The 26,547-nt window shown below is 31.2% G+C and overlaps 3 protein-coding genes, 1 long non-coding RNA gene and 1 other non-coding gene across 5 annotated transcripts; 1 reads left to right on the top strand and 4 right to left on the bottom strand.

The window, feature by feature from the left end:
- Positions 1–2,281: 2,281 nt before the first annotated feature.
- On the bottom strand, positions 2,282–2,968 carry LOC114421588 (zinc-finger homeodomain protein 6-like). The gene has a single exon (XM_028387596.1). The coding sequence runs from the start codon at positions 2,940–2,942 to the stop codon at positions 2,502–2,504; it is 441 nt and encodes a 146-aa protein (XP_028243397.1). The 5' UTR covers positions 2,943–2,968; the 3' UTR covers positions 2,282–2,501.
- A 6,244-nt stretch (positions 2,969–9,212) lies between these two features.
- LOC114424267 lies at positions 9,213–13,348 on the bottom strand. Its single transcript, XR_003668964.1, has 2 exons — positions 13,004–13,348; positions 9,213–9,774 (listed from the first exon to the last, which is right to left on the bottom strand). It is a non-coding gene; the product is annotated as an uncharacterized LOC114424267 (long non-coding RNA).
- Positions 13,349–14,347: 999 nt separating this feature from the next.
- LOC114422275 (dnaJ homolog subfamily C member 2-like) lies at positions 14,348–18,547 on the top strand. Its single transcript, XM_028388551.1, has 2 exons — positions 14,348–14,499; positions 16,379–18,547. Exon 2 carries the CDS (start codon positions 16,445–16,447, stop codon positions 18,356–18,358), a length of 1,914 nt encoding a protein of 637 aa, XP_028244352.1. The 5' UTR covers positions 14,348–14,499; positions 16,379–16,444; the 3' UTR covers positions 18,359–18,547.
- Positions 18,548–20,321: 1,774 nt separating this feature from the next.
- On the bottom strand, positions 20,322–25,538 carry LOC114422274 (cleavage and polyadenylation specificity factor subunit 3-I-like). Its single transcript, XM_028388550.1, has 3 exons — positions 24,655–25,538; positions 22,664–24,420; positions 20,322–20,645 (listed from the first exon to the last, which is right to left on the bottom strand). The coding sequence occupies exons 1-2, from the start codon at positions 25,084–25,086 to the stop codon at positions 22,786–22,788; spliced, it is 2,067 nt and encodes a 688-aa protein (XP_028244351.1). The 5' UTR covers positions 25,087–25,538; the 3' UTR covers positions 20,322–20,645; positions 22,664–22,785.
- TRNAR-UCG lies at positions 25,225–25,298 on the bottom strand. Its single transcript has one exon. It is a non-coding gene; the product is annotated as a tRNA-Arg (tRNA).
- Positions 25,539–26,547: the final 1,009 nt, after the last annotated feature.

Genomic DNA, 26,547 nt, shown 5'->3' with positions numbered 1-26,547 from the left:
TAAAATCTCAATAATTTTTCAATTACATCAATAAAATAAATAATGTCTTAACAAAAGAAAATTCAAGCAATAAATCTAAAATATGAAATTTAAACATCTCCAACAACAAATGATTTCATATTTGAAGTAGCTTGAGCCTTCTCCATCTCCATATTTTTCATATTAGAATAAAGTCAAGTTAAGTGATTAAAAGACAATAATTATTACATATTATTTACCTTGCATATCAAATCCTAGTAACCAATTTTTAGTATATATCAAGACTTGTACGTTATCAACAAGAAGCCTAGTTCGATATTTGTTAAGCACACGTGAGGAGAAAAAGTGTTCTTAGTCTGCTACAATGATAACTGTCAAATATGATATGAGCTATTTTTTATAATAAAAATATATTGAAATTTCTTTAAAAATATTTATTTAACAATTATTTTTGGCTTAAATAATAAGAATTGATATTTTTATTATTTATGACTTTCAGATATGAAAATGATAGATTAAAAGAGAAAAAGATCGAGAAAATATAAAAAAGGAAGATTTAAATCTTTTATTTTTCTTATCTTATCTTTTTTATCTTTATCATCTTTTAATTTAATTTTTTTATTTTTATCTTTATATCATTTTATCTAATATATTTCTTTATCTGTTATTTTAAAAGAAAAATTTAAAATGAAAAAGAGAAAATCAAACCTAATATAATTGGGTTAGGATCACACAAATTAAATCTAATGCGGGCTATGGGCAACCCGCGGACCCTGCGGGCAAAATCCGCATAGTTCGCGAGTTAAGCAGGGCGGACCCAAAAATAAGACATAACCATGGACCGTTTAAAAAAATTGGTCTGTAACCCGTGCGGACCGCGGGCCCCGCGGGTCAGTCCATGGACTTGGGCTCGTTTACCCACCTCTAATAAAAATCACTTTCTAAGATGATTATTTCGTAATAATTGTCTTAGTGGTTAATAACCGTCTTAAAAACCTCGCATTTTGACGATGATTATTTATAGAACCGTCGTAAAACATGTTTCACTTTTAACGTCATTGGCAACAACTGTTGACAACCGTCGTTGAAAGTGCATTTCAACCATCGTTAAAAAGGTTATTTTTAATAGTGTAAAAGGGAGGGGATTAAGGTGACGGATTATTGTGACAACAAGAGTTAGTAAGGAAGGGGTTTTTTTTTTCTTATTAATTTATAACTTAGTTCTACCGATTTGAAATAAATGTTGACTTTGATAGTGAATTTCATTAATGTCATTTAATTAGTAATATATCTTAATTTTATAGAATACGTTTTTCATTTTAATATTAAAATTGTAGAAATAGATAAAAATATACAAAAATAATTGAAGATATAAATTGTAGACTAATTTAATCATATTGCAGTTGTTGACAAAAATGACCTTGTCATCTCCAATTAGAGTGTCATGGTAATAATGCCATCATATTTTACATTACATTTAAAGAAAAATAACATCGTCATTTACGTTTTGTCTCTGTTTCACTTTGATTCAATTAATTCAACATGTCTCTTATCTTTTAATCTAAACAATTCTCAATTCTCATAATCATAATTGTTTTCCTTAATTTGTGTCCATTGCTAACAAGATCACAACTCTTTCTTCCTTTCTTGACCTTAAATTTATGCCTTTTTTCAAAATAAATTAATTTTTAAAATTTTGTTCTACTATTTTTTATTGTATTGAATTTTATTAATTGGTATGATTGTTGAATTGACTTCTATATTTATCTATTGATATCAATACAAACCAAACATGCATCCTTTCAATTGTAGTCTACTCATTTTCTTTTTACCTTTAGCAACAGAACACATTCATCAATGGGAACAACATGAAACACACACACCATCATCATACAAAACAAGAAGACGACAAAGAGGTTGGCTTCAAAGTGACAAAGATAAGATACAAAAGATGTTAATCTTGTTCAAATCTAATATAAAATTAATCAGTGACTTTTTTATTAATATTGATGTGACGCTTTCTAATTGGAAGGAAGAAGGATTAAGATTGAAAACAAGTGGATTTCATTTGCAGTTTGTTCTCTTGTTTATTTTAAGATCTTCATTAGCTCAATTAATTATTCAAAAATATTTCTTATAAACCCCATTCTGGAAATTCAGCAAAATAAAACCTCATTATGGCTCAATAAATAAACAATCAAGCCAAACAAAAAATATTATATTTTTCGAAGGTAGTTCAAAGAGAGAGAGAGAGAGAGAGAGAGAAAAGGTGAATGAAAAACACATTCCAAAACAACACAAATAAGAAATTAAGGTACATGGATTGAATGATCACTTAAAGCCAAGGCACTACAGTTACATTAAGAAAACAAAATAAAACTAAAAGACGGTGAAAACAAAAAAACAAAAACTGAAAAAGAAACCATAACTTCCTAAACAACACACTTTGAGTTTGAACAGAGTGATCTTATTAACACCAAGTGCCAAGACTGATTCAACCATGACAGCGAAACAAACAACTTCTAAGCTTTCTTGATTGCCCGGTGACGATTGTTGCTAAGCCAAATAAGGAACATCCTACGGGTCATTCCCATCTTGGAGCAAAAGCTTTGGATTTCGTTCTTCTTATCCTTTCGAGGTTTCCACCCCACACTCTCAGCAAAACAGATCAGCTTGTTTCTTTGCTCTGACGAGAAAGTAGTCCTCTTCTTTCTCTTAGGCCTCATCCCCTGCACTCGATCTAGTGTTTGAGTTTCAGGTATGCCGTTGAAAATGGTGTGCTTCCGATGAAAGTTGCGGTGGCAACCACAACAAGCACATATGAGATTGTCCTGATCAACAAGATACTCAAGACAACCATCATAGATGACACGACCACGTGCTGCAGCATGGTTGTGCCAACACTCCTTATAGGTCACCACTTCATCCATTGGTAGTGGCTGGTTGGGGTTGATATCAGACATCGGGAAATTATAGAATGGATGAATGTGTGTGCATTTGCGTTGAGGGAAATATGCTTAAATAGAATGGTGGTGGAAGAACATGAGTGTACGTGTCCACTTCCAATATGGTTTTGATGCTTGTTGTGACGAGTCTCATCTCCATCGTAAAACGTGTCTTATTACATCATATTACAATTCTTAAAATGAATTCTGGAGATTCTAATTTATGAGTCAAGGAAAAATAATGGTGCTTCAAATAAATAAATAAACAAATATTAATTAGTTTTACTTTATTTAATGATATTATCTTAAAAAATATCTTTCATTTAATTGAAATTATATTTTTAACTACTTTTTATTTTACTTTTAATATCAAGTTTCGATAAATAAAAAAAATAGAAAACAAATATTTCTTAAATGAGATTGGTAATAAATTAACAATGTTAACTAACTTCTTTAATTAGTATAATTTTTTCCTCTTATACTACCTTTATTTATTTATATAGGACTTTTTTAACTTAGTTTATAATAACTAAGAAAGTTACTAATATAATTATTAGCATTACATTTATTAATAATTTATATTATTTTTATAATTATATGTAAGAATTTTAGGATTCACTCTTTACTCTATAGTTAATTAATTAGTGTGTTAATCATCTTCTCCAACCTTCACAAGAAAGAAAACAGGTTTTGATTATTATATTATAACATATATGATTTATTAAAAACATTATAAAGTAGTTAGGAATATATTTAATAAAAAATAATTAATGCAAGAAATTTTTTAAATAAAAATATTAAGAATTTAATATTGATTATTCATTTATAGTTATACTAGTATTTTAGTTTGTGTATTATAAATAATTAAAATTTATAATAAATAAATATTTTTTAATATAAAATATATTATAATTCAAATCTATAATAAAAATATCTTGAATGTTTTTTATAAGTACTGACATTTTTTAAGAAAATATTGAAATTTAATTTCAAAAAAGAGATAAAAAAAGTAATTGAGAGATGTAATTTTTTTTGCTAGTTGTAGGAATAATATGTGAAATATATCTCTAAAGGAGGGAGAAGAAAAAAATATTAAGAATGTATAATTGAAAAAGGGAGAGTTTGTGTCTTACTTTTTAAGTTATGTATTTTGATTTATGATATAAGAGTAATGATAAAAAAAATGTGTTAAAAGATGGTTTATATAATTTTAGCAATAGTAATGTGTTCGAAGAAAATAAATATGTGTTGCTAACATTTTTCTCAAAGAATACTACTTTATATATTGCTCTCATTTGTCTGTGTGTTGATCGTGAACCTCCATGTTAAACATAAAATTTGATTATCAAAAATTTATTTTATTAATTAATGAATTTGGTTTTTTATTTTTAAAGTCATAACATATAATAAATGAATTTAGTTGTTCTAAAGTGAACAAGTTATTTTAGAAAAAAAGTAAATAATAAAAGATGTTGGCACACTAATTTGGTAATTAGGTCTCTTAACCAATGTCTAAATAAATTAATTATCGAATTATATATTATACTAAAATATTAATTGTTAATTTTTTATTAACAATTAAGCTTATTTACTTTTTATACAACTTGAGTTATAAATGATAATATCAAAAAGAATTTAGCTTAATTAGTTGAATAATATATGTGAATTGTTGTAAATTTTATAGTGTTTATTATTACAAAGACTAATTTTATTCACAATCCATAATTAAGGTTACTTCAAATAAATTTTTACACGCGAAACAAAATTAAATATGAATCATTCAGTTAACTATATAGTTCTCCACGTGTGAACGCTTAGTCATTGATATTTAACAAATTCAATGAATATTTTAATGACAATGAAACAACATTAAATATACCTTTTTTAGTGCATTAAACAACATTAAATATACCTTCTTAAATACTTATATTAATTTAAAGACATATATTAAATATCTTAAGAGCGTGGGTTTAAAAATCATAAATAACTCTTTATTGAAAAAATATATTTATTATATTAAAAATATTAAGTCCATTATTGGACACTTACTTTTTGAATAAAAAAATACTACTGGTATTTATAATGTCGTTCATTAATATCCTTAAAATACTCTGTAGTTTGACTCTTATTTTAAAAATATATTAAAATATGATATTTGTATTGTCAATATAATAAATCCTTTGTTTTTAATAATAATTTTCTTATTTGAATTTTCCTATTTTTTTAATCTTTAGATTAATATTTAATTTTTGTTCTTATTTATAAGATTTAAGTTTAAAATGATGTTTTTTTTATAAGATTTTATTTATACATTTTTTGTATTAATTATTTTTGTATTAGAAATAATATTCCTTAAAATAAGAAAGATAATGTATTGACAAATTATTAAAAGAGAGAGAAATATTAATGACAAAAATAATTTTAGAAAAATTCATAAATTTAAGATAAACTTATTATTATTAATTAAATTAACTATTTTTTAAATTTTGATAAACCAAGTAATATTGAGTCTTTTATACATAAGAAGGAGAGAATATTGGTTGCGAAGTTATTCTTAGAATCACAAGATTCAAGTTTTGGTTGTCTCGTTAGGTCGTTCATGATCATGATGGTGATCATTGACTCAAGGGTTTTTTGAGATCTTGTGGTTTTATTATAATTATACAAGTTGAGTTGTATGTTACTATTTAAGATAAATAATTATTTTTGTCTCTAAATGTGTGGAGCGCTAACAAATTCCCTATCGAAAGACGGAAATTCAAATTTTTGTTCCTGAAAGTAAAAAAGGTGCAACAAATATTCATGTGTTAACTTTCATCTATTATCATTAATGAAAGATCCTACGAGACACATCTAAGGACAAATTTGTCAGCGCATTACAAATTTAGGGATGAAAATGACTATTTACCCAAAATATATTTTAATTTTCATCTTTCTCTTTTTTAATTGTTATAAGCATAACATTACAATAAATACTTGAAAGCAAACATAAGTTAGAACAAACATAATAATGAACATAATATTGATTAATAAGCATAATCTGATTGTTGCTTTGAAATTTTTATTGTGACAACATTAAGTAGTGACAAAATTAAGTTGAGTTTCATTTTTTTATAAGGATTAACTTAATGACGATATATTTTTATTTGAGTCTTATATTTTAGGTCAAGTACTTTAAAAATTTCAAAACAATAGATAGATTGTGTTTATTATTATATTTGTTTTAACTTATGCTTGCTTTCCTATTGTTTTAGTGTTTAGTGTAATGTCATGTTTGTAACGATTAAAAGAGGAGAAAAAATAAAAATTAAATTATATTTTAAATAAATAATCATTTTTGTTCCTAAATATATAGAGTGCTGACAAATTCATCCCTAGATGTGTCATGTAGACTCTTTCATTAACAATAACAGATAGATGAATTTGTCACACTTTTTTTCTCTTAGAGAACTAAAATTTAAATTTTCATCTTTTAGAGATAAATTCATTAGAATTTTACACATCTAAAAATAAAAATAACTATTTAACCCACTATTTTTCATGGCTTAAGTATTGCTTGAGAGTTTAGATACACAAATGTTATTATCTCTATGATTGATTGAATAACTACTCTCCAATTACTCAATCAAAGTGACATTCATTTGCACCCTTGTGCAACAATTAATTAAACGGTTGCAATTAGGCACCACTTGATTGCTGAGGCCTCTAGAGTTCCTTTTGTTAGGATGTAGTTGTTTTGTTCTTTCTTTCCCACTTATCATAAAAAGTTAATATTAGTTATTAGCTTACATAATTCAAAAATATATTACACACTATGATGCTATCATAAATAAACATTTTTTTTCACTCTAACATATAAGAAAACACGAATTTACACTAACAAACAAAGTCAGTTAACATTATTTAATATTATTATACTTCCTTATCAATGTGCAACTTTAACTACATATTTTTATATTTAATTATTAATTCAAATAAAATATTATGCATCAATTTAAATTTAATTATATATTTATACAACAATTAATTTTAAATATATATAATTTTTATAATATTATAACATTTAATGTTATTACTATAGTATTTTTATGTATCTAACTTTTATCTAAAAAATCCTTATTTTTAATTATTTGTGTTCATAGAATATGTTTTAAAGTAAATAAATTTATATATATTCATATTAAATTATATTTTTAATTAATAATTAAAGAAAAATATTAGAATCATTTAAAATTTAACTACGTGTTTATAAGATCATTAGTTTTGAAATATATATAACTTTTTTGTAATATTATAATATTTTGTGTGATTATTATAGTATTTATATATCTATCTATGTTTTTATCACCTTTTAATTTGTTTTCTATAGAAATTAAGGAGAGTACCAACCTACAAGGGGATCTACAACACTCATATAACTAATTGAGTAAGTACTCATCCATTAGGGAATTTATAACACTTATAATAAATAATGTAAAATGTAAGCAATTAATTTTTTGTTAATTATATTTGATATCTATGTATTATGTAATGTTCAAATTTATATCAGTTTGTTGTCGTTGGTTTAAGTCTCTTTTACTATAGTCTATGGGCCATGCATTGCTCAATGCAATGTACTACATTTTCAATTCAACCATTCCGTGCGGTGATTATTATAATTGAAGAGAAAATATAATGAAAAGGCTATAAATATTATTTTAATATTTAAATATCACAATTTTTTATTTGGTATTTTTTAAATATTTTTTCATTATATTTTAATTGTTTATATATAATATTTATCATGACGATCCATTTGTTTTGTTTGTTAAATATTTGTATGTTTCATGAAAAAATGATATTTAAAGAAATTAGATGATAATAAATAAAAATAATAACAAATAAAAGACAAAATAGTGAAAAAGATTATAAAAAAGGCCCATATATGTACCCCTTAAAATTCAATAAATAGTCAAGAATTCAATCCTTTCAATTAAAAAAATAACAAATTAATTATTAATAATCTTTAATATTTTTTTAAAGAAAGAAAAGCTCTTTATGTTTTTAAAAAAATACTACAATCAAATGCGTGTTGGAATTCTAATGGTTCAGTCGAGACATGACGTATCTCATATGGAGTTATGGACCCCTTAAATATACATCCATTAAAATTAAATGTAGTATTATTTATTTATTTTTATTATGTTTTTGGTTCAGGTAGAGAGAGAGAGAAAACGAGCATGCATTAGTGCACTACCATTACTACAAATTACAAATGTTGTTGTGTCTTTGGTTATTTTTTTGGCTTTTGTGCGTTAGTTCTGCATAATAAGCATTCCAAGACAAAGATTTGATTAGCACTGAATTAGCACATATAGCTGCCAACCCAATTTTTTCACAGTTTCTCCAAAGCCAAATCAGTTTTCAACAGATCGGTCTTAAATTTTGTTAGTGAAGGAGGATCGATCAAATTCTTACCTCCTGCTTTATATTAATTGATGGTTAACATTTTGATTTTGATATTCTTCTCCGTCCTTGTCTCCATATCACCAGCCTCTTGTAAGCATTTCTTCTCAGCTTTCCCTTATGGTGATATCTTTTATTTTTTATTCTTATTCTGTTCATTATTTATGATTGGCAGATGGATACGATTTGTTGAATCCTTTTGGCATCATCATCACATGGGATTTTTTGTCCGATAATGGGGATGTAAGTCATTTCTAATTCTGATTTATTGGTTAATTGGCAAGTGTATCAATTTAAATAATAATAAAATGTGAAGATCAAGTATCGATTCTACATTAATTTTATTTGTATTTAGAGTTATATATATATATATATAAAATGTTTAAGCAATTTGTGACTTAAATCAAATATTGTTCATCGATTAAATATAAATATAAGTTAATATAATAAAACTACAAAACAAGAAACCAGAAATATTAAGAAAACAAAAGTTCAAAGTTGTGAGATAACATTATGTCAAGTTAAGGAACGTGTTGTAGGTTTCGCTTACCCGAACTACTTTTGATATAATTGCAATAACTTTTTCTCTTTTTAACATGAATATGATTATTTCCGGCATCTTCTAACATACTTTAATCACGATCTCTCAAGTGGAAGAGCTTAAACCACGTAATATCACTTTTAATTCCTTAAGAGTTATATTAAATAATTTACATTATGAGCAGAGATGCATAAATAGCCTAGACAATACCACTCTATCACAAGTTCTTAACATGTAAACATTTATCAATGCCTAAATTCCTAAAATAGTTCACGAAAATGGATGATCAGACTACAAACATGTGAATGAGCACATGAAAGAACAAGAATATCAATATCATATTAATAAATAGTTTAGAATTATTACATCAAAGAGGATTTAGTTTGCAGAGCTTCCAACAACGTGTGATTTTAGCCTCAAATTGTAATGAGAGACCTACAAACATAAAAGATGAGATGAGATGAGATGAAAGAAAATGGAAGAGAAATAGAGTGAAACGGATCGACCAGAGCTTTAGAAATGGATTCCCTTCAACAATGACTTTTTTGCTTCCTACTCCTTTGCTTCTTGGCTTTCTCCGTTGCCGAGTATTTGTTTTGAATGTTTCATTCCTTTTAAATACTCCACCAATTGATTGGTCAATCAGAACTTTCTTGTGCGCATAGTGCGACGTTCGCACTGAGCGCGCATGTTCAACTGGATTAAGTGGTCACGTCCTAAGTTGCAAGATGCGCGCAACATCTATCTTCTAATGTGGCTTCATGCACCAAGCAGATTGCTTGGACTGAATGGTTCTGATTCGCTAAACGAAGAGGTCGCGCTAAGTGCGATACTTCATTTCTTCAATCCTCTTCTATGCCTTTGCTGCATCTCAACAAAAAAATACAATCAAAATTGCTATAAAATCATTAACTTTAGCATCTTCTGGATAAAAATTCAGAAAAAAAACCTAATTCTTCTTGTTCTAACACAAAAGAAGCAATAAAAGAGAAGATGAGATAATTGTTGCTAAGTATACAAATGACATACACATAACACTTATCAATAGTAAGATGAAATAAATAAAATTAGAAAGTTTTTAGAATGTCTGCGAATTTTTTATATTCTTAAGGAAATGATCGATGAGATCAAGGTTTTAAAAAATGATTTGTGGTTGTGGTTTGGACTGCAAAATCTAGGTTTTATCATATTACGATCACAATTGAAAACACATTTATTTGCAATTTGTCGTGATATCAACAATGGCAACCGCGACTGATAATTTAAAAGCTTGGATGAGATAGATGTGTTGAGCACAACAGAGTCATAGCTCACTAATTAACTGATCGACTTGGTTAAGTTCCAATGACTTGATGACACATAGGTAAGGGTATCAATATACAACTACCAATTATTTCGTCAGGTGGATGAGCCTGGTTGGAAAAGTGAAGAGGTGATTTGGGGAATGTTAGTAGCAAAGGCAAGGGAGAAGGGGATTGCACAAAATTAAGAGGACAATAAGAGAGACCACATTGTTGTGAGAAAGAGCCCACTATTATTAATCTTATGCCGCCCCCTTACAACATGCAGTCTGCAAATTGCTATAAAGGAGGGGTATTAACATCCGTGACACAAGACAAATCAAATGCAATGCCACCTTCCAAATGACTTATGATTCAACTAGCACCAACACCACCAATTTTAGCATGCCTATAAATTTCACGTTTGGAATTCCTGGCTATAGCTGTGGGACACCATTCCAAGTCCCACCAATCAAGTTTACCAAAGATGGACATCAATGGCAACAAGTCTTGGGTCAGTCATCGTCATATATCATTACACTACAACTTATTTCTTATAAATAAGATTGAGCTAGTATATGTTAACGTTGGGGATTCATCATTGCACTACAGTGGAATGTGAGTTGTATTTACTCCCAATTTCTAGCATCACCTGCTCCAAAATGTTGTGTTTCCTTGTCTACATTATATAATAGCACCATTGTTCCTTGCCCCACATGCAGCTGTAATTGCCAAGGGCTACCGGGAGCGGATTGTGTCGAGTAATTAATTAATTCTTCCCACCTTCACTTTTTTCTGCTTCTTCATTTCTATGGTATGGTCGAGATTAAATTCTTTTCATTATTATTGTATATATCAAGTTATATATGTTGCAAATTAACTTTTTGTTTCAAATTTTCAGTTCTAATAAGACTTCAATGTTGCAACTATCACATATAAATCACAGACCAATGATCAAGTGTTCACATCAAATGTGCCCCATTCGTGTTCATTGACATGTGAAACGAAGTTATAAAGAGCATTGGTGGGTCAAGATCCAATCACAAACCTCAACTTTGTCAAAAACTATTCCCAATGGAATTTGGTTGTCTTACACCCTAAAGTGTAACCCAAGTTTTCAGTTTCAACTACCAACCCCTACCAATTTATGGAAATTTCAGTAAGTTAACACCTGCATTAGCCATTATGTCTTGTTTCATTCAACATATAGTAGAAATTGAGGTTGATGACTAATTTTTTTGTTCATTAATTCAGATGACACAGGGATGTTTTGGGGGCTACCATAGTACAACGACATCCTGTTGGCACATGGGGACAATGGGAAAGCACAAACAGAAGTGTTACTACACAGACAAGGAGAGTTAACCTTCAAAGAAGGATGAACTTTTCCAAGAAAAATTTCATTCAATGGCGATGAATGTGTCATGCCATCTCTTGACACGTACCATAGACTACCCAACATAGCTTATCATGTTGCCACAACAAGTCCTCCCATACTTTTCTTTTCAATCTTACACTCCCAATATTCTTCTAGACCAAGTTTAGAAGGATGGATCAACTTCAGCGTAACATTACATTTCTAGTTATTCATTGGCTAAAACTAATTGTCGGCTGTCTTTTATCTATATATAGTGGTGGGGACTATAGTACAGATTATGATTCTAGACGGATACGCACTAGGCAGTATGCTAATCATTAGATAGATTCAGAGAGATATATAAGATTAGAATTCTAAAATATTATTTTAGTATAAAAAATCTTTAAAAGATTTTATATAAATGTAATAATTTATAAGATTTTTTAAAAAGATTTTATAATTAAAATTTTAATAAATTTATAACATATGTATCATAAGATTTGAAAATTTACAAGATTTTAAAGCATTTTGTAAAAAATTTACAAAACATTCTTTCACTTTGAAAAATCGAACCAACCTTAGAATCCTCTTGTTTGTGTTTGAGTCGAGTAAAACAGTTATACTCGACAAAGCTTCAAAACATAAACAAAGATCTCTAGTTAAGTTATCATGTTAATTAATTTATATACAAAATATTAGTTAGTATATTTTTTCGGAAAAATAAATGGATAATATGGAACACTATATCTTATACATCTCTAATTAAGTATTAATGTTAAATTTTTTATAATAATACATTGAGACTAGGATGTGCATAAACTTATAACTACACAAGAGTCATATATAATATATCTAGTCTTCACATATTATCCCACCAAGAATGCTGTATGAAATATAGTCTTTTGACCAAGTTACTATGATTCATATATAAGAAATGACACTTTAAAACAATTAAACATCACCGGTAAATAATGATCATAAAGTTGGCGATTGGACATACAACAACAGTTACAGACATGGTTGAGTAAATAATAAAAGTAATGACATATTCATAAATTTAATTTAGTGGGACAATAATGATATAAATAAGATTTAATTTCATTTTTTATTTATTATGTATGTATCAATTTAATATTAAGTTTTCAAAATTTTAATTTCATCTTTAAGTTTTCAAAGTACATATTTGATTCTTTCTTTTAATTTCTGTTAAAAATATTAATTTTCTCTTAACTTATAAATTTTAAAAATTTTGATTTAATTTAGTAGCAGCTATAATTAGCCACTATCTTTAATTTATTTTAAACTGGTAAACTTCTAAAAAACATTGTCATCAGCATGCCTCATCTTGTTTATCTTCTTACCAAAGAATCGCAAAACACACACAAAGCCTAAACAACAAATCAACTCTAACAGTAACAAAACTAAACGACTTTCCGCAACGAAATCGAAGCCTAACCTTCAACAACGGTGTCTCCTGCCTCGCACTTGACACCTCCACCGCGAGGAGCGGTTCTAGAGCCGGAGGCCGGCGTAGCGCAGCGGAGTTGCGGGGGCAGGAGACGGCGATCAGAGGGGAGAAGGTGGCAGAAGGGAGTGCGAAAGAGTGAACAAGGGTTAGGGATTGGAGTTGCACAGTGGCCATCGAAGCAGAGGAAGAAGAAGAAGAAGAATTGTGTAAGTCGGAGGGTGCCGCGACGGATCTGGGGTGAGGGAAGGGAGGCACCACATGGTGTAGGAGAGGAGATGGAAGGTTCCTATGGCGTTCGACGGAGAAAGAGAGTCTTGGGGTTTTTAGTTATCATATTATAAATTAATTGTTTTAAAACTTAAAAGTCAAAAAAATATTAAGGTTTTTAATGAAATTTGGATGAAAAGACCAAAACGATGTAATTTTAAAATTTAAAAGATCATAATTAAATTTTTAAAATTTAATATATTAAAATGATATAATTATAAAATATAATGGATTAAAAATAACAATAAATATATAAATAAATTTATAGATTGAATTTTTATATTGTATTTCATATTAATGGAATAATTTACACACACACATATATATATATATATATATATATATATATATATATATATATATATATATTGCATTACTTAAAGAAAATTTTAAAACTTTGTGGAAGCAAATATAAAATTTGGTTTGATGGTAGAAAGAGAGTGACAGAAAAAAATCATAAATTTAATTTTTTTTATTAACAAACTAATAATTATCAATAAAAAATAATCAAATGCATAAACATAAATCTCCTAGCTGCTTAATTATCTAAGTTTATCTTTTTTAAATATTTTGTGATTGTTAAATAATTTCAATCATTCTTATATTCAATGCCGGAGCTTCTTGGGAGAGCGGGGTAGCCATGGCCTCCCAAATTTTTGGCCCTCTCCTATTATAAGCATATAACTTTTTTATAAATAAAACTATAATATTTTAAATATATTTATTTCATCATTTGACCCCCAAAATTTTGGAGCAAGATCGTCCGTCACTGCTTTGCTTGTATTAACTATCAAATCTTTGATATAATAATTATGTTATAATATAATGATAATTATAATGTACATAACTAATTTTTATAACTTCACATCACTATGACCTATTTTCTTGAAGTTATGAAAATTAAACTCAATTTTAAATTCTAATTAAATCAATTGTGTGCATCTATTTAATAATTATTTTAAATATATGTTTTTATTGCAGTAAAAAAATAAATTATTCAATATAAAATCAACAAAATTCTCATGACAAAAGATTAAAAAAAACTTTAAAATGTATTAGGTTATTTTCTTCTTCTCACTTGGGACACGAAGAAGTAAGATAGGGCAGCGGGTGTTGGTGGCATATATAAAACGGCCAAAAAGCTTTGCTTATTTCCTCTTCTGCTCTTCAGAATCGGCTTCATTACGTGATTCCTCCTTTTCTCTTCTCTTCTCTTGGTAAAGTTTTCATCTTTCTTCTTCTTCCTCCCCGTTTTTCTATCTGATCATTTTCTGCATCACATGCCATGATTTTTATGTTTCTCACGAATCACGATCTGTTCTGATTAGACCTACACTTTTCCGGGTTTTAGGCTAAAAGTCCCTTTGGGTATTGGCTCGACCGACCCTTTGTGATGTGATTCCGTTGGCGTTCTTTTCAACTTTGTTTCGTTTATTCTTTTATAATTTTTTGTTGTTCTTCTCCCATCTTCCGTAGCTTCTTAGATTGAATGATTTGTTAGTTTCGGCGTTGTCATCTAAACAAATGAAATCCACAAATTTTAGTTAATTACATTCTGTAATGAAATAAAATTTATTATACCCTCAAAAATAAATCCTTGCTTTTCTTCTTCTTCTTCAGATTAACTACAAGGCCACTGTTACAATATGGATTTCTTGTTAATTGAATGGTAGCTTTAGACAGCTTTGTTTATTAACTATAGAATATCGATGCATTGGATATGTTTTTTCCTTTAATATTTCTTGTCATTGCATGGGGATGATTTTTATTTTATTCTTTACGTGAAGGTGGGGTGGGGAGGGGGAAGAATGCGCAGTGCTATGTATTCCTGAGAATGTCAAGCAGTATTTTTTTTTATACCGTTTTTGCCTTTCAGTTTGAGTGGATTACTATTAAGCATAGACACCTCTCTTGTATGAAGTGTCCCCGTGTTGGACATGTTTTTGACCCAGACACTTCTTATTAGGTGTCTGATTCAAAAATTACTTTTTGGTGGTTTGAACAAGTTATCACCTTTACAAACTAATACACTTGAAAAAAATATAGAAGGGTTGTTTAAAAAGATGAATATATCATTAATTTAGATATTTTGTTATATGTTTCTCATATTTTATTTAATTAGAATCTCTGTGTTTGTGTGTGTGCCATATTTCTATGTCCTATATTTTAGACATTAGCTGTGTAGAAGTGTCCGTGTCAGAGTTCGTGCTCGTGCTTCATGGGTAGATTGTAGCAATATTTTCCTATGCATGTGAAGCCAGATCTTTAATTAGTTTTGGGGATCGGACACAGTACTATCTGTGAAATCACTGAGTTTTTGCGTCTTTGATGTCAAGTTAATTTGTCTTTTTCAGTGCGTTTATTTTGTGCCTTACTCCTAAGGTGTAATAAATGAATGAAGTACTTCCTGTAATGCTTTCTCGTTTTAGTTTGGTTATATATTGTTTTGGGAGAACATTTTTTATGGGAATATGGTTCTTTCTTAGGGGCTAATCCTTGCCTTTTTCATCTTTGTACTTTGCATAACTTGCCCATAAGCTATACTTCTATTCTGTTCATGGTTGTATGCCTCACTTTTCTCTTTCTCCTAATATGTTTGCTATGTGGAGAACTGGAGATCTATCTCAGACTCAGAGACAGTGTTATGTATTTTCTCTTTTTGCATCGTAAGATGACTATTATCCCATGAAAGAATATTTTTTTGGGTCTTTGAGGAGTAGTGGGTGTTTTGATGTACTCTGGAACAGTTTTTGGTGGTTTGGCTTAATTTTTTTTGTAAATGCAGATGCTAAAATTTTATTTTACAGTGTGCTTGTCTTTTGTGTTCTATTAATCGGTTCATTGCTGCATCATTAGTTCCTGTATCAAATATGCATTGAGATTGAGCATCCTTGTTGCATTCTCAGCCTTTCTTTTCTTCACTTCATTGTTTATAGACTATCTTTTTTGGAGAATTTCTCGTTGTCTTCCTAGTTTTAGTTCTCTTTACTCTCTAATAAAATATCTTATTCTATTAAAAATAATGATTTGGATGGATGATTTGTTACCGTCAAGGTGACTGGGAATTGTCTAATTGAAATTTTATTTGAAATGCAGGTTCAAGTTATTACAGTGTTAAATTTGAGGGGAGTCATATTTCTTGGTTCTGAAGGCCACCATTATATGGCTGTACATACAAAATTCCATCTTATTACTTACTCACAAGAGATTGTAGATGGACAGCCTATTTTTGTCTCTTCAAACTGTCTTCCTATCAAGGCTTTGAAATTTGAACCTGCAGGTCATTCTTTCCATTCTGCTGCACTTAAACTTCTTGGTGTTCAGGAAGATAACAAAGATGCTGATGATAAAAAAGTGGTTGATGATAAGGAACAAACATATCTCCCATCTGATTCTTATAGCAGCAAGAGCAAAAAGAAAACTGGCACTGGAGACATGCAGCAAGATCACTATGCATTATTGGGTCTGGGTCATCTAAGGTATCTTGCTACGGAGGATCAAATTCGTAAAAGCTATCGTGAAACTGCCTTGAGGTTTCATCCTGACAAACAGGCTGCTCTTCTTCTTGCTGAGGAAACTGAAGCTGCAAAACAAGCAAAAAAGGATGAAATAGAAAGTCACTTTAAGGCAATCCAAGAAGCATATGAAGTGTTGATTGATCCATTGAAGAGAAGAATTTATGATTCCACCGATGAGTTTGATGATGAGATTCCCACTGATTGTGCTCCACAAGACTTCTTCAAGGTGTTTGGTCCTGCTTTTATGAGGAATGGGCGGTGGTCAGTTAATCAATCAATTCCATCACTAGGTGATGATAATACTCCGATAAAAGAAGTTGATAATTTCTACAATTTTTGGTACTCCTTTAAAAGTTGGAGGGAGTTTCCTCATGCTGATGAGTTTGATCTTGAGCAAGCTGAATCACGAGACCACAAGAGATGGATGGAAAGGCAGAATGCGAAATTGACAGAAAAAGCTAGGAAGGAAGACTATGCACGGATACGCACTCTTGTTGATAATGCTTATAAGAGAGACCCCAGAATTTTGAGAAGAAAGGAAGAAGAAAAAGCTGAGAAACAAAGGAAAAAGGAGGCTAAGTTCCTAGCAAAGAAGTTGCAGGAAGAAGAGGCAGCCAGAATCGCAGAAGAGGAGAGGCAGCGAAAAGAGGAGGAAGAGAGACAAGCCACAGAAGCTGCTTTACAACAGAAGAAGGTGAAAGAGAAAGAGAAAAAGCTCTTGCGGAAGGAGCGAGCACGACTTCGGACTCTTTCAGGACCTATTTTATCGCACCATTTACTTGATATTTCTGATGATGATGTAGAAAGGCTTTGCATGTCACTAGATATACAGCAGCTAAGGAGTCTCTGTGAGAACATGGGAGGCAGACAGATGTTATTAGAGCAAGCAAAAGTTTTGAGAGATGCACTGAGTTCTAAGAAAGAAGAGGCGGTTGATGAGAAAACTAATCAACAAAATGCCAATGGTTCCATCAAGGCTAATGGCAGTCCTTCACTAAGCAACATTGAGAAGAAGGAGAAACCCTGGAGTAAAGAAGAGATTGATCTATTGAGGAAAGGAATGCAGAAATATCCCAAAGGAACCTCACGGAGATGGGAGGTTATTTCAGAATACATTGGTACTGGAAGATCTGTTGAAGAAATTATGAAGGCTACTAAAACTGTACTCCTTCAGAAACCTGATTCGTCAAAAGCTTTTGACACATTTCTTGAGAAAAGGAAACCTGGTGCACAATCAATTGAGTCTCCATTGACAACCAGAGAAGAATTAGGAGTGCCAGCTCCTGCCTCCTCTACAAATAATGCAGAAGTCTCTCAGAACAAAGGTACTGATGATCAGAACTCCCCTGCTAATGGAGTTTCTTCCAGTTCAGAACAGGATGTGTGGTCTGCGGTGCAGGAACGAGCACTAGTTCAAGCTTTAAAAGCCTTTCCAAAGGAAACAAGCCAGAGATGGGAGCGTGTTGCAACAGCTGTACCTGGGAAGACTGTGAATCAGTGTAAGAAAAAATTTGCATTGATGAAGGAGAGTTTCAGGAACAAGAAAACTGCAGTCTAATGTTCTGTTGTGATATTTTAGATTTTATTAAATTTTTTTCTCAAGAGTATAGGCTAGTTTCGAATATCCATATACTAGTTTATGAGCCAAAATTTCTAGTTTTCTTATCGTATTACTATTGGTTGCTTTTGATAACGTACTTTTGAACTTGGAATTAATACATTCACTTTTATTGCCTGAAATAGCAAATATAATTGTTTATTATTGATCAAACCGACGACTACTTCATTAGTTCTAACCTTAACTGTTTTTAAAACAAATATTCTAGTATCATACACCAGTTGGTATATGTTACATTTGTTTTTTGCCATACTGTACACCATTCACAGTTATGTTTGTGTGCTATAGATACTAGGCAAAGTGTATATAATTTGGCCCAAGAGTCGATCTTGCTAGCAGGAAAGCTTTAGCTGTTGATCTGTAGCAATTGAATAAATATTCTAAGTAATTATTTAAATGAATGGGAACGGAAGTATATTATTAACTATTCTGTTGTTTTTCTTATTTAAAAATCATAGATTTAATAATGTATTTTTTATATAGAAATTTTTATTAAATCTATGATTTTTATTTATATTTTATATATGTAAAAATTATTAGATCAAAATTAATTGTTATAAAATTTATTATGTAAATTTATGTGTGTATTAAATATATATTAGAAATTTTAGTGCTATATATAATAACACTAATTATTTTATAACATAATTAATTTATTAGTTCAGTTGGTTAGAATGTCATACTAATAACATGAAAGTTACATATTTGAGATATGAATTGCAAATTCGTAAATTTTACAGATTGTCAATTGATGTGAACTTTACAGAAGGATAATGTTGGAATTGTCCAAAATCTGCTGGGTGTAAAAAAAAAAAACTGGGTGCACAAAGAAATAGCCCAAAGAAGCTCAATGGAGAACCAACCAATCAGCAAATTAGTTGGCTTCTCTAAAGGTGTGCTTGAAAGTAATGTTCCACTCCTTGGCTGCCAAATCCCGAATGCAACAGATAAGGACATGATGAGGGTGAAAATCATGTTATCCTTCGAAATGAGATCTAAGAGAGGGAATCAGATTCACATACGATGTGTCTTAAACCAAACTTCCAAAATTGCTTCAAATCTTGATAGATGGCATACAATTCAACATATAAGTTAGTTGTACAATCACACATATCTGAAAAACCTTTAATCCATTGACCACAATGATATCGGAGAATGACTACTCCTCATTCTTATCCTTCATTTTTCTTTCAATCTTTGATTATTAGGTACTTAGTGAAACTATTAAGTTAAAATAATGAAGGATAAAGAGTTTTTTTTCAAAGTTACCATTGTAGCAACTCTAGTGAAACACTTGCTTATGTAAGAATATAAGAATAGCCAATTAAAACTATTAAATTAATATCAAAAATCATAGACACTTAAGATTAAATACCCCACTTATGAGATAATTAATGTCAAATATGTAAAGCTTAGATTGATAGATTTGACTTGTTGAAATAATCAAACTTAATGTCAAACTTGAGCTTTCTTAATTTAATTAAACAAACGAGTTTAATTGATCCAGCCAAGTTGAAATAGTTCGTGAATAACTCAACTCTTATTTTGAATTAAAGTTTGGAAGTATTTTTACAAATTCCAATGCACCAAATGTAGAAGAAGAAAAATGTTGCATCAAGAACAAAAGTAATTTTAAATTTTAATCCAGACATGCATGATGCACCTATTTATCAATGATCATTGACCATGCGTTCTATGAATGTTTTATTGCAAAAGATTCTAAGTCACTAGCAAGAAACGTTTGATCTAATCTATTTTACTTGACTTCCAACTGCACTAACTATGGTTTTACACTTTAAACTTTGTAAATTTATCATTTGGAGTATTAGAAGTTCCAAAACTTGAAATACATGCCAATTTTAGATGTATAAACACGTACTTTTTCAATATTTCAGCATAGATATTTTTTTTCCCTATTTTCCCTTGAAATGAGGGGAAATAATAATAAAAACAATTTTACAAGAAGATATTTGACATGATTTACCCGTAAGATGATGCTTCATTTTATTTATACCCCATCCCGGTCTCCCCTATATGTTTGTGCACAGTGAAGGCAAATATACATATTAGTTCTTCACTCTTTTAAATACAAAATGCTTACATTTAGGATCAGTTTTTGTGTGAAATTGTAGTAGATCCTTTGTAAATTTTCTTTCTAACAACATTAGGAGTTGCTTCAGCAGCTGCATTATCACTAGGAGCATCCTGCATCCATGCTTCCTAGTTCCTACAACCAAAATATTAGCAAATTAAATACAAATATGAATGGCTGCCCTGACAAAAGAAATAAATTTTATTGCACCGTACGAAACAATAAAAGTATTCATGAGCTTACAACTTGTTTTAAATGGAAAGAAATTTAGAACAAGTAAACTTAGTAAAGCAACCTGAGACACTAATTGAGATCTGGTCCTAAGATAGAAACATATAATATAACAATAGCTATATATAACAATGTGACATTTTGCTTGATGTAGCTATATATAACAATGTGACATTGTGAATAATGCAGATTTTGATGATACTGAAAAAAATTCACTTGATAATGGTTGTCATCATCAAAAAGGGGGAGAATGTGAATAATGCAGGTTTTGATGATGCTGAAAAGAATTCACTTGATAATAATTGTCATCATAAAAAAGGAGAAGAATATAAATGTATGAAAACATGATTTTGATAATGCCAAAGAATAATTAAACAAGTTTGTTTTCAAGATTACTTCAACAAACATTCAAAGGTTAAGCATTGCTTCAAGATTAATACAAGATTGCTTCAACAAACATTGTTTCAAGATTAATTCAAGATCAAACTTTTGCCTCAAAACAAAGTGTTTCCAAGAGATCAAGGCTCTGGTAATCGATTACTAGGCAGTGTAATCGATTACTAGAAGAAAATTTTGAAAAACAACTTTTAAAAAGGATTTTAAATTTGAATTTTGAATCATGTAATTAATTATCAGATGTTTATAATCGATTACCAGCAACGGCACTTCAGAAAACACTTTGAAAAGACATGACCCTTCAAAATATAATTGTGCAATCGATTTACAGAGATAATGAAAAATCTCAAGTGGGTTACTTGAGGACTGGATGTAGACACGGAAAGTGACTGAACCAGTATAAATTGAGTTTGTATTTCTCTCTTCCCTTATCTCATTTATTTTATTGCAATCAATTTTGTCTTGCACGTTTAAAGAACATTATTAAATTGATTGTTATTTCTTCTTCTGCATTCTGAAGCCTATCATTTAAAAGGGAATTAAAAATTTGTTAGTGAGAAATTTTGTAAGACTTAATTCACCCCCTCTTCTTAAGTTATTGAGACCACTTGTCCAACAAACATAACTAACACACAAGAATAGAATATAGCAATAGCTGTATAACAATTAACAATATCACCTTTCTTTACAATTAATTATTTGTACAAGTCAATTTCATTTTTCATTCCCACATTCAGGTTAAGGGGCATGGGTCTGTCTCTTAATTTTATGAGTTGGAAATGTCTAGCGTAAGAAGCATTTTGTTGGTATGATTTCAATTAATTTAAACAAACCGGTTCTTTCATTTCACATACCCAATTTGATTGGCCTATTATTAACCAATGTATTATCCATTCCCAGTGGAATCTGAATTGTTGCCTCCATTCTTCTACATTACATATTTTAACAGTTTTATTAATTATAACTTCCTAAAAATGAGTTAGAATCTATCTAACTAGTACCTGTAACATGTCTTACATACATCTATCTTAATGTCTTGCTGATATAATGCAACTTCCAGACTGCAATATGTGATTTATGAACTACAAAATTTAAGAATGATGTGAAATTGTTTTATCTATGCAAACAGATCAAAGACAAACAGAAAGAACATAGGTGAGATAAAGGCACTAGAATTAAGCACAAGGAACTCAATGCCTAAATGGTTATAGAGATGAGTCCAATGTGACAGACTATTATGCAAGAACTACCCTGATAATAAGCACTTTGGGTTATTGCTTTATAATCTAATCAGTCCAAATAACACTTCCTTTCCAAGATAGCGAGTTCCAAGAACTGAACCACTCATAATGTATTGAAACCCCCAACTTATCGGCTTGCTGTTTAATGGAATGAGGAGAAAATAAAGCCTACATCACTACATGGCAATGGCAAGTTGCCATACACACAAACATACAACAAAACACACAAATGGAATTGCTATAGCAGTGGCCAAAACACAGAACAAGGGAGTGAGATAGTCTTACCTGGGCCAGTTAGGATGAAGGAGGGGCCTGCAATTGTGACATAATCTGGCAGGACCTGATACGATGGGATGAAGGAGCAATGGCTTTTCACCTTCCCAACACAATGTAAGGAGAGGAGAAAGTTACGGTGCAGATAGAGGAATTGGCTTTACAGAACTTTGAATGCGCTGGAAAGCTGCTCTTACTCTTTCCTTGAGACCTTCGTTTTCACTCTCAACTTCCCCACTTTCTTTGTTGAGCACTGCTACATTCCCATCAATGTTAATTATCAATTTCCCGTTTTCACCTGCCTTCACATCTCCAAAGAGTGAAACAAGGAGGGCGTGCATAACTTTCTCAGCCTTCTTCTTATTCTCTTCCTCAATTTTAATCACATCAGATTCAGCCATTATTTTGGGGACATCACGGTTGATATTTAAAATCAGAGCAACAATTGAATCTGATACCATGTCACTAATGGGGTCTGATGTCCAATGCAAGGAGATATGCTTTTCAGCTTCATGCTTCACAGTAACACACTCATGAACTTGCAATTCTGGAACTCCAGATTCTTCATCCACTGACTGCTCTACACTCTCATATATCCGTTTGAGTCTATGCTGTATGAAACTAAAGGCACCAGAGTAAGGAACGGTAATTCTCTGAGTTATGTTTGTTGTTGATAGCTGTGAAAAGACATGAAGATCATCAGGTGCCATTATCTGATATGTGAAGCCTTTTTTTACTAGCAAACCACTGACAGTTTCACCAACTTCTGGTGTTTTTTCAGCCAGCCTCCCTATGGTTTTTGCCATTTTCTGTGAATTGAAATGCATTTCTACAGATTGACAGTTTTTAGGAGTAAGGATTTTGGTGTTGCGATCAGCAAATTGACTTGTGAGCTTCTGTTTGAGCCTGCCCATCTGATTAGCTTCCCCATGAACGAGAATTATGTTAGGAGGATTGAGCTCTTCTAAGAACGCACTTGTTTGAGCAGAGTCAGCATGAGCAGAAAAGGAAATGTAGTGCACCTGCATGTTAAGAGGTGCAGAGAGTCCATTCATGAGAGTCACTTCCTTTGGTTCAGTCATGATGGTTTTTGCCAATGTCCCTTCAACAACAAATCCTGGTAAAACACAAGTATTTTTCTTATCAGAGCACCACTTATCGAACAATTGTCGCGACAAGCCACTCTGAAGCCCACCAGGGCTTGCCATCACCACAGATGGTCCTACATCTTTGAAAACTTCAATGCTACTTAAAGCTGATATGTGCTTGAAGGAAAAGGGATTTGACTTTGCATTCTGGACCCTGTCATTCATGGAAAGGGTGTATGTTTCATAAACAGTCAAACACTTTTTTGCAAGTGGAGAAGCATAATAGATGGGTATATTGTGGAGTTCAGGATGATTTGCCCAATATTCATCAAGGATGAGGAGGAGCTCCTGTGCACGGCCAAGGGCATATGCTGGAATCAACACACGACCCCCTTGAGAAATGGTTGAGTGGATAACATCGGTGAAGCGTTTTTCTCGTGTGTGGCGAGGCTGATGATGCTGTACACCATAGGTGGATTCTATGATGCATACGTCTGGGGAAAACTGTGGGATCTCAGCAGCACGGAGATGGCGGTCTTCTTCACGTGAATAGTCTCCAGTGTATAGCACTCGAACACCAGCTATGTCAACCATGAACATAGCAGCACCAAGGACATGGCCTGCAGCATAACACCAGAATCGAATACCATTCACTTCCACTGTTTGATGGAAATCAATAACCTGCAGTCACTAATTTCTGTTAGCAGATATACTGGAATTTAGAGGTCCCTCCGTCCCAAAATAAGTGTTGCATCTGGGAAAAAAAATTGTACCAAACAAAGTGTATTATTTGGCTTTTAAACATAACATTATATGCTATTTTTTCACCAATACCCTTAATAAATGTTATGAACTAAAAAGATAAGTACATTTTCTCTAAGGAAAGGATTAAGAAAAGAAAAGAAAAATTGGAACCTCAATTTTATCCATGGAGCGATTGATGTCCTGTTCATCAAAAAGCATATCTTCGACGGAGACCTTGCTGACTTTGACAAAGTCAGACAAGAGGAGCTTGTAGATGGCCTTAGTGGCGTAGGTCATGAAAACGCGGCCTCTGAAGGTGGTTTTCTCGAGGAAGTAGGGCAAGGACGCAGCATGATCCAAGTGAAAGTGAGTGATGAGAAGAACATCGAGGGTGGAAGGGTCAATCTCGTCGAAATAGGGCAAGGCGGACATGCCTGAAAAACCTAGGTGTATTCCACAATCGAACAATATGGATTTACCCTTATAGGACATGTACACGCATGAACGACCCACTTCGTTTCCAGCCCCCAATGGTGTTACTATCATCACTTCATCATCTTCCTCTCTCACACTCTCACGTCTCTTCACCCCACAATCCATCATCACCTTCAATTTCGCAGACGAACACTACGTTAACTTCACTTATCCACCCACACTCACTCGCAGCCTCACATTCAAAACTCACGTATTGGGAAACGATGTCGTTTCCCTAAAAGTTCAGTTCAGAAGTAAAATACAATACGACCACAGTGGGAGTCGAACCCACGACCTTCTGATCCGAAGTCAGACGCGCTAATCCACTGCGCTATGCGGTCCATCATGCTCTATTCACTGATAATCTTTCTTGGATTCTCTAGTTGTGTTTAACATAGGAAAAAATCTAAGGTTACAGAAAGAGAAAAAAAATAATAATTACACATTTTTCAACTGAAATTCTTGATCACGGGAATTATTGAGGTAAATTCTGAACTGTAGGCTTGTTATGGTTAATCATGTGGTAAGTGCATCTGGAAGAAAATTAGGTGATCCAAGAATTTTATCACCATAATCAGGAAAATTCTTGTAGTTCAATAGACTTGATCCTCTTCAACCTCTTTATCTTTCTCTAACTGACACCTGAACAAGATAATACATCAAAATCAAATGTGAATCATTGATTTGGACGTGAACATATTTTAATGTGTGTGTCGTTAACCGCTATAAAGCACAGAAACATTGGTTCCAAAGATGTGAATCATCAATCTAAAACATGCACATACGCATTCCAGTTTTTTTGTTCTTTTTTTTCTTTTACTATATTCTTGACATGTAAAATATAGTGTGCTTCGATAACTTATAATAATCAATTTTATCCCATAAAATCATGGTGATATCATGAAAAAATAGAAACAACCATTTAATGTTTTGTCTTTAACATAAAAAATTAATTGATTATTTCTCATCATAAAGCCAATCCAAACACTATTATCAAGTGTTTAGAAATGCGGTGGATCAAGGTCTGGTGCGGTAAAAATCATGGTGCGACACCATCATTTTTTTAAATTCGTTAACAATCCAAAGACACGAATTCTAGGCTATTTGGTTCTACAAGACCATCAAGTTGCTCATCCCAAAAGTGACATTCTGTAACACCTACCTACATAAACACAAGATTGGTGGAATTGCCAATTATATATAAAGACAAAAAAAGATGAAAATATATACCTTAAACTTATTTTCTATGCTATTACTTTCACATGATCTCCTTTTTTATTCAAGTCCAGTGCTATAGGAATTTTAGTTACACTTTTCAACACGTCCGGATTTAGGTAAATTTTCCTTGTGGTAAGACTTAAAGAGACTCGCATTAAATACTAGCCAAGTCCTGTTGGGGTAAAATTTTGCATGTGATAAGAGACTCGCATAAAATTTTTCAAACCAGCATACATGAATCCATGTCATTCTTTTTTATTATTAAATCCATTTCAACTTTAGCCACAAGCGCTTCCACAGATAATATAAACTTTTTAGTCTGATTTTCTTTAGGAACCCTCAAGATTATACTTTCACTGTTAAATAAGCCTC

The sequence above is a fragment of the Glycine soja genome, chromosome 8 (genome assembly GCF_004193775.1).
Source record: "Glycine soja cultivar W05 chromosome 8, ASM419377v2, whole genome shotgun sequence".
NCBI lineage: Eukaryota > Viridiplantae > Streptophyta > Magnoliopsida > Fabales > Fabaceae > Glycine > Glycine soja.
The sequence above is the reverse complement of the archived record's forward strand: the minus strand, read 5'-3'. Positions and strand labels throughout refer to the sequence as shown.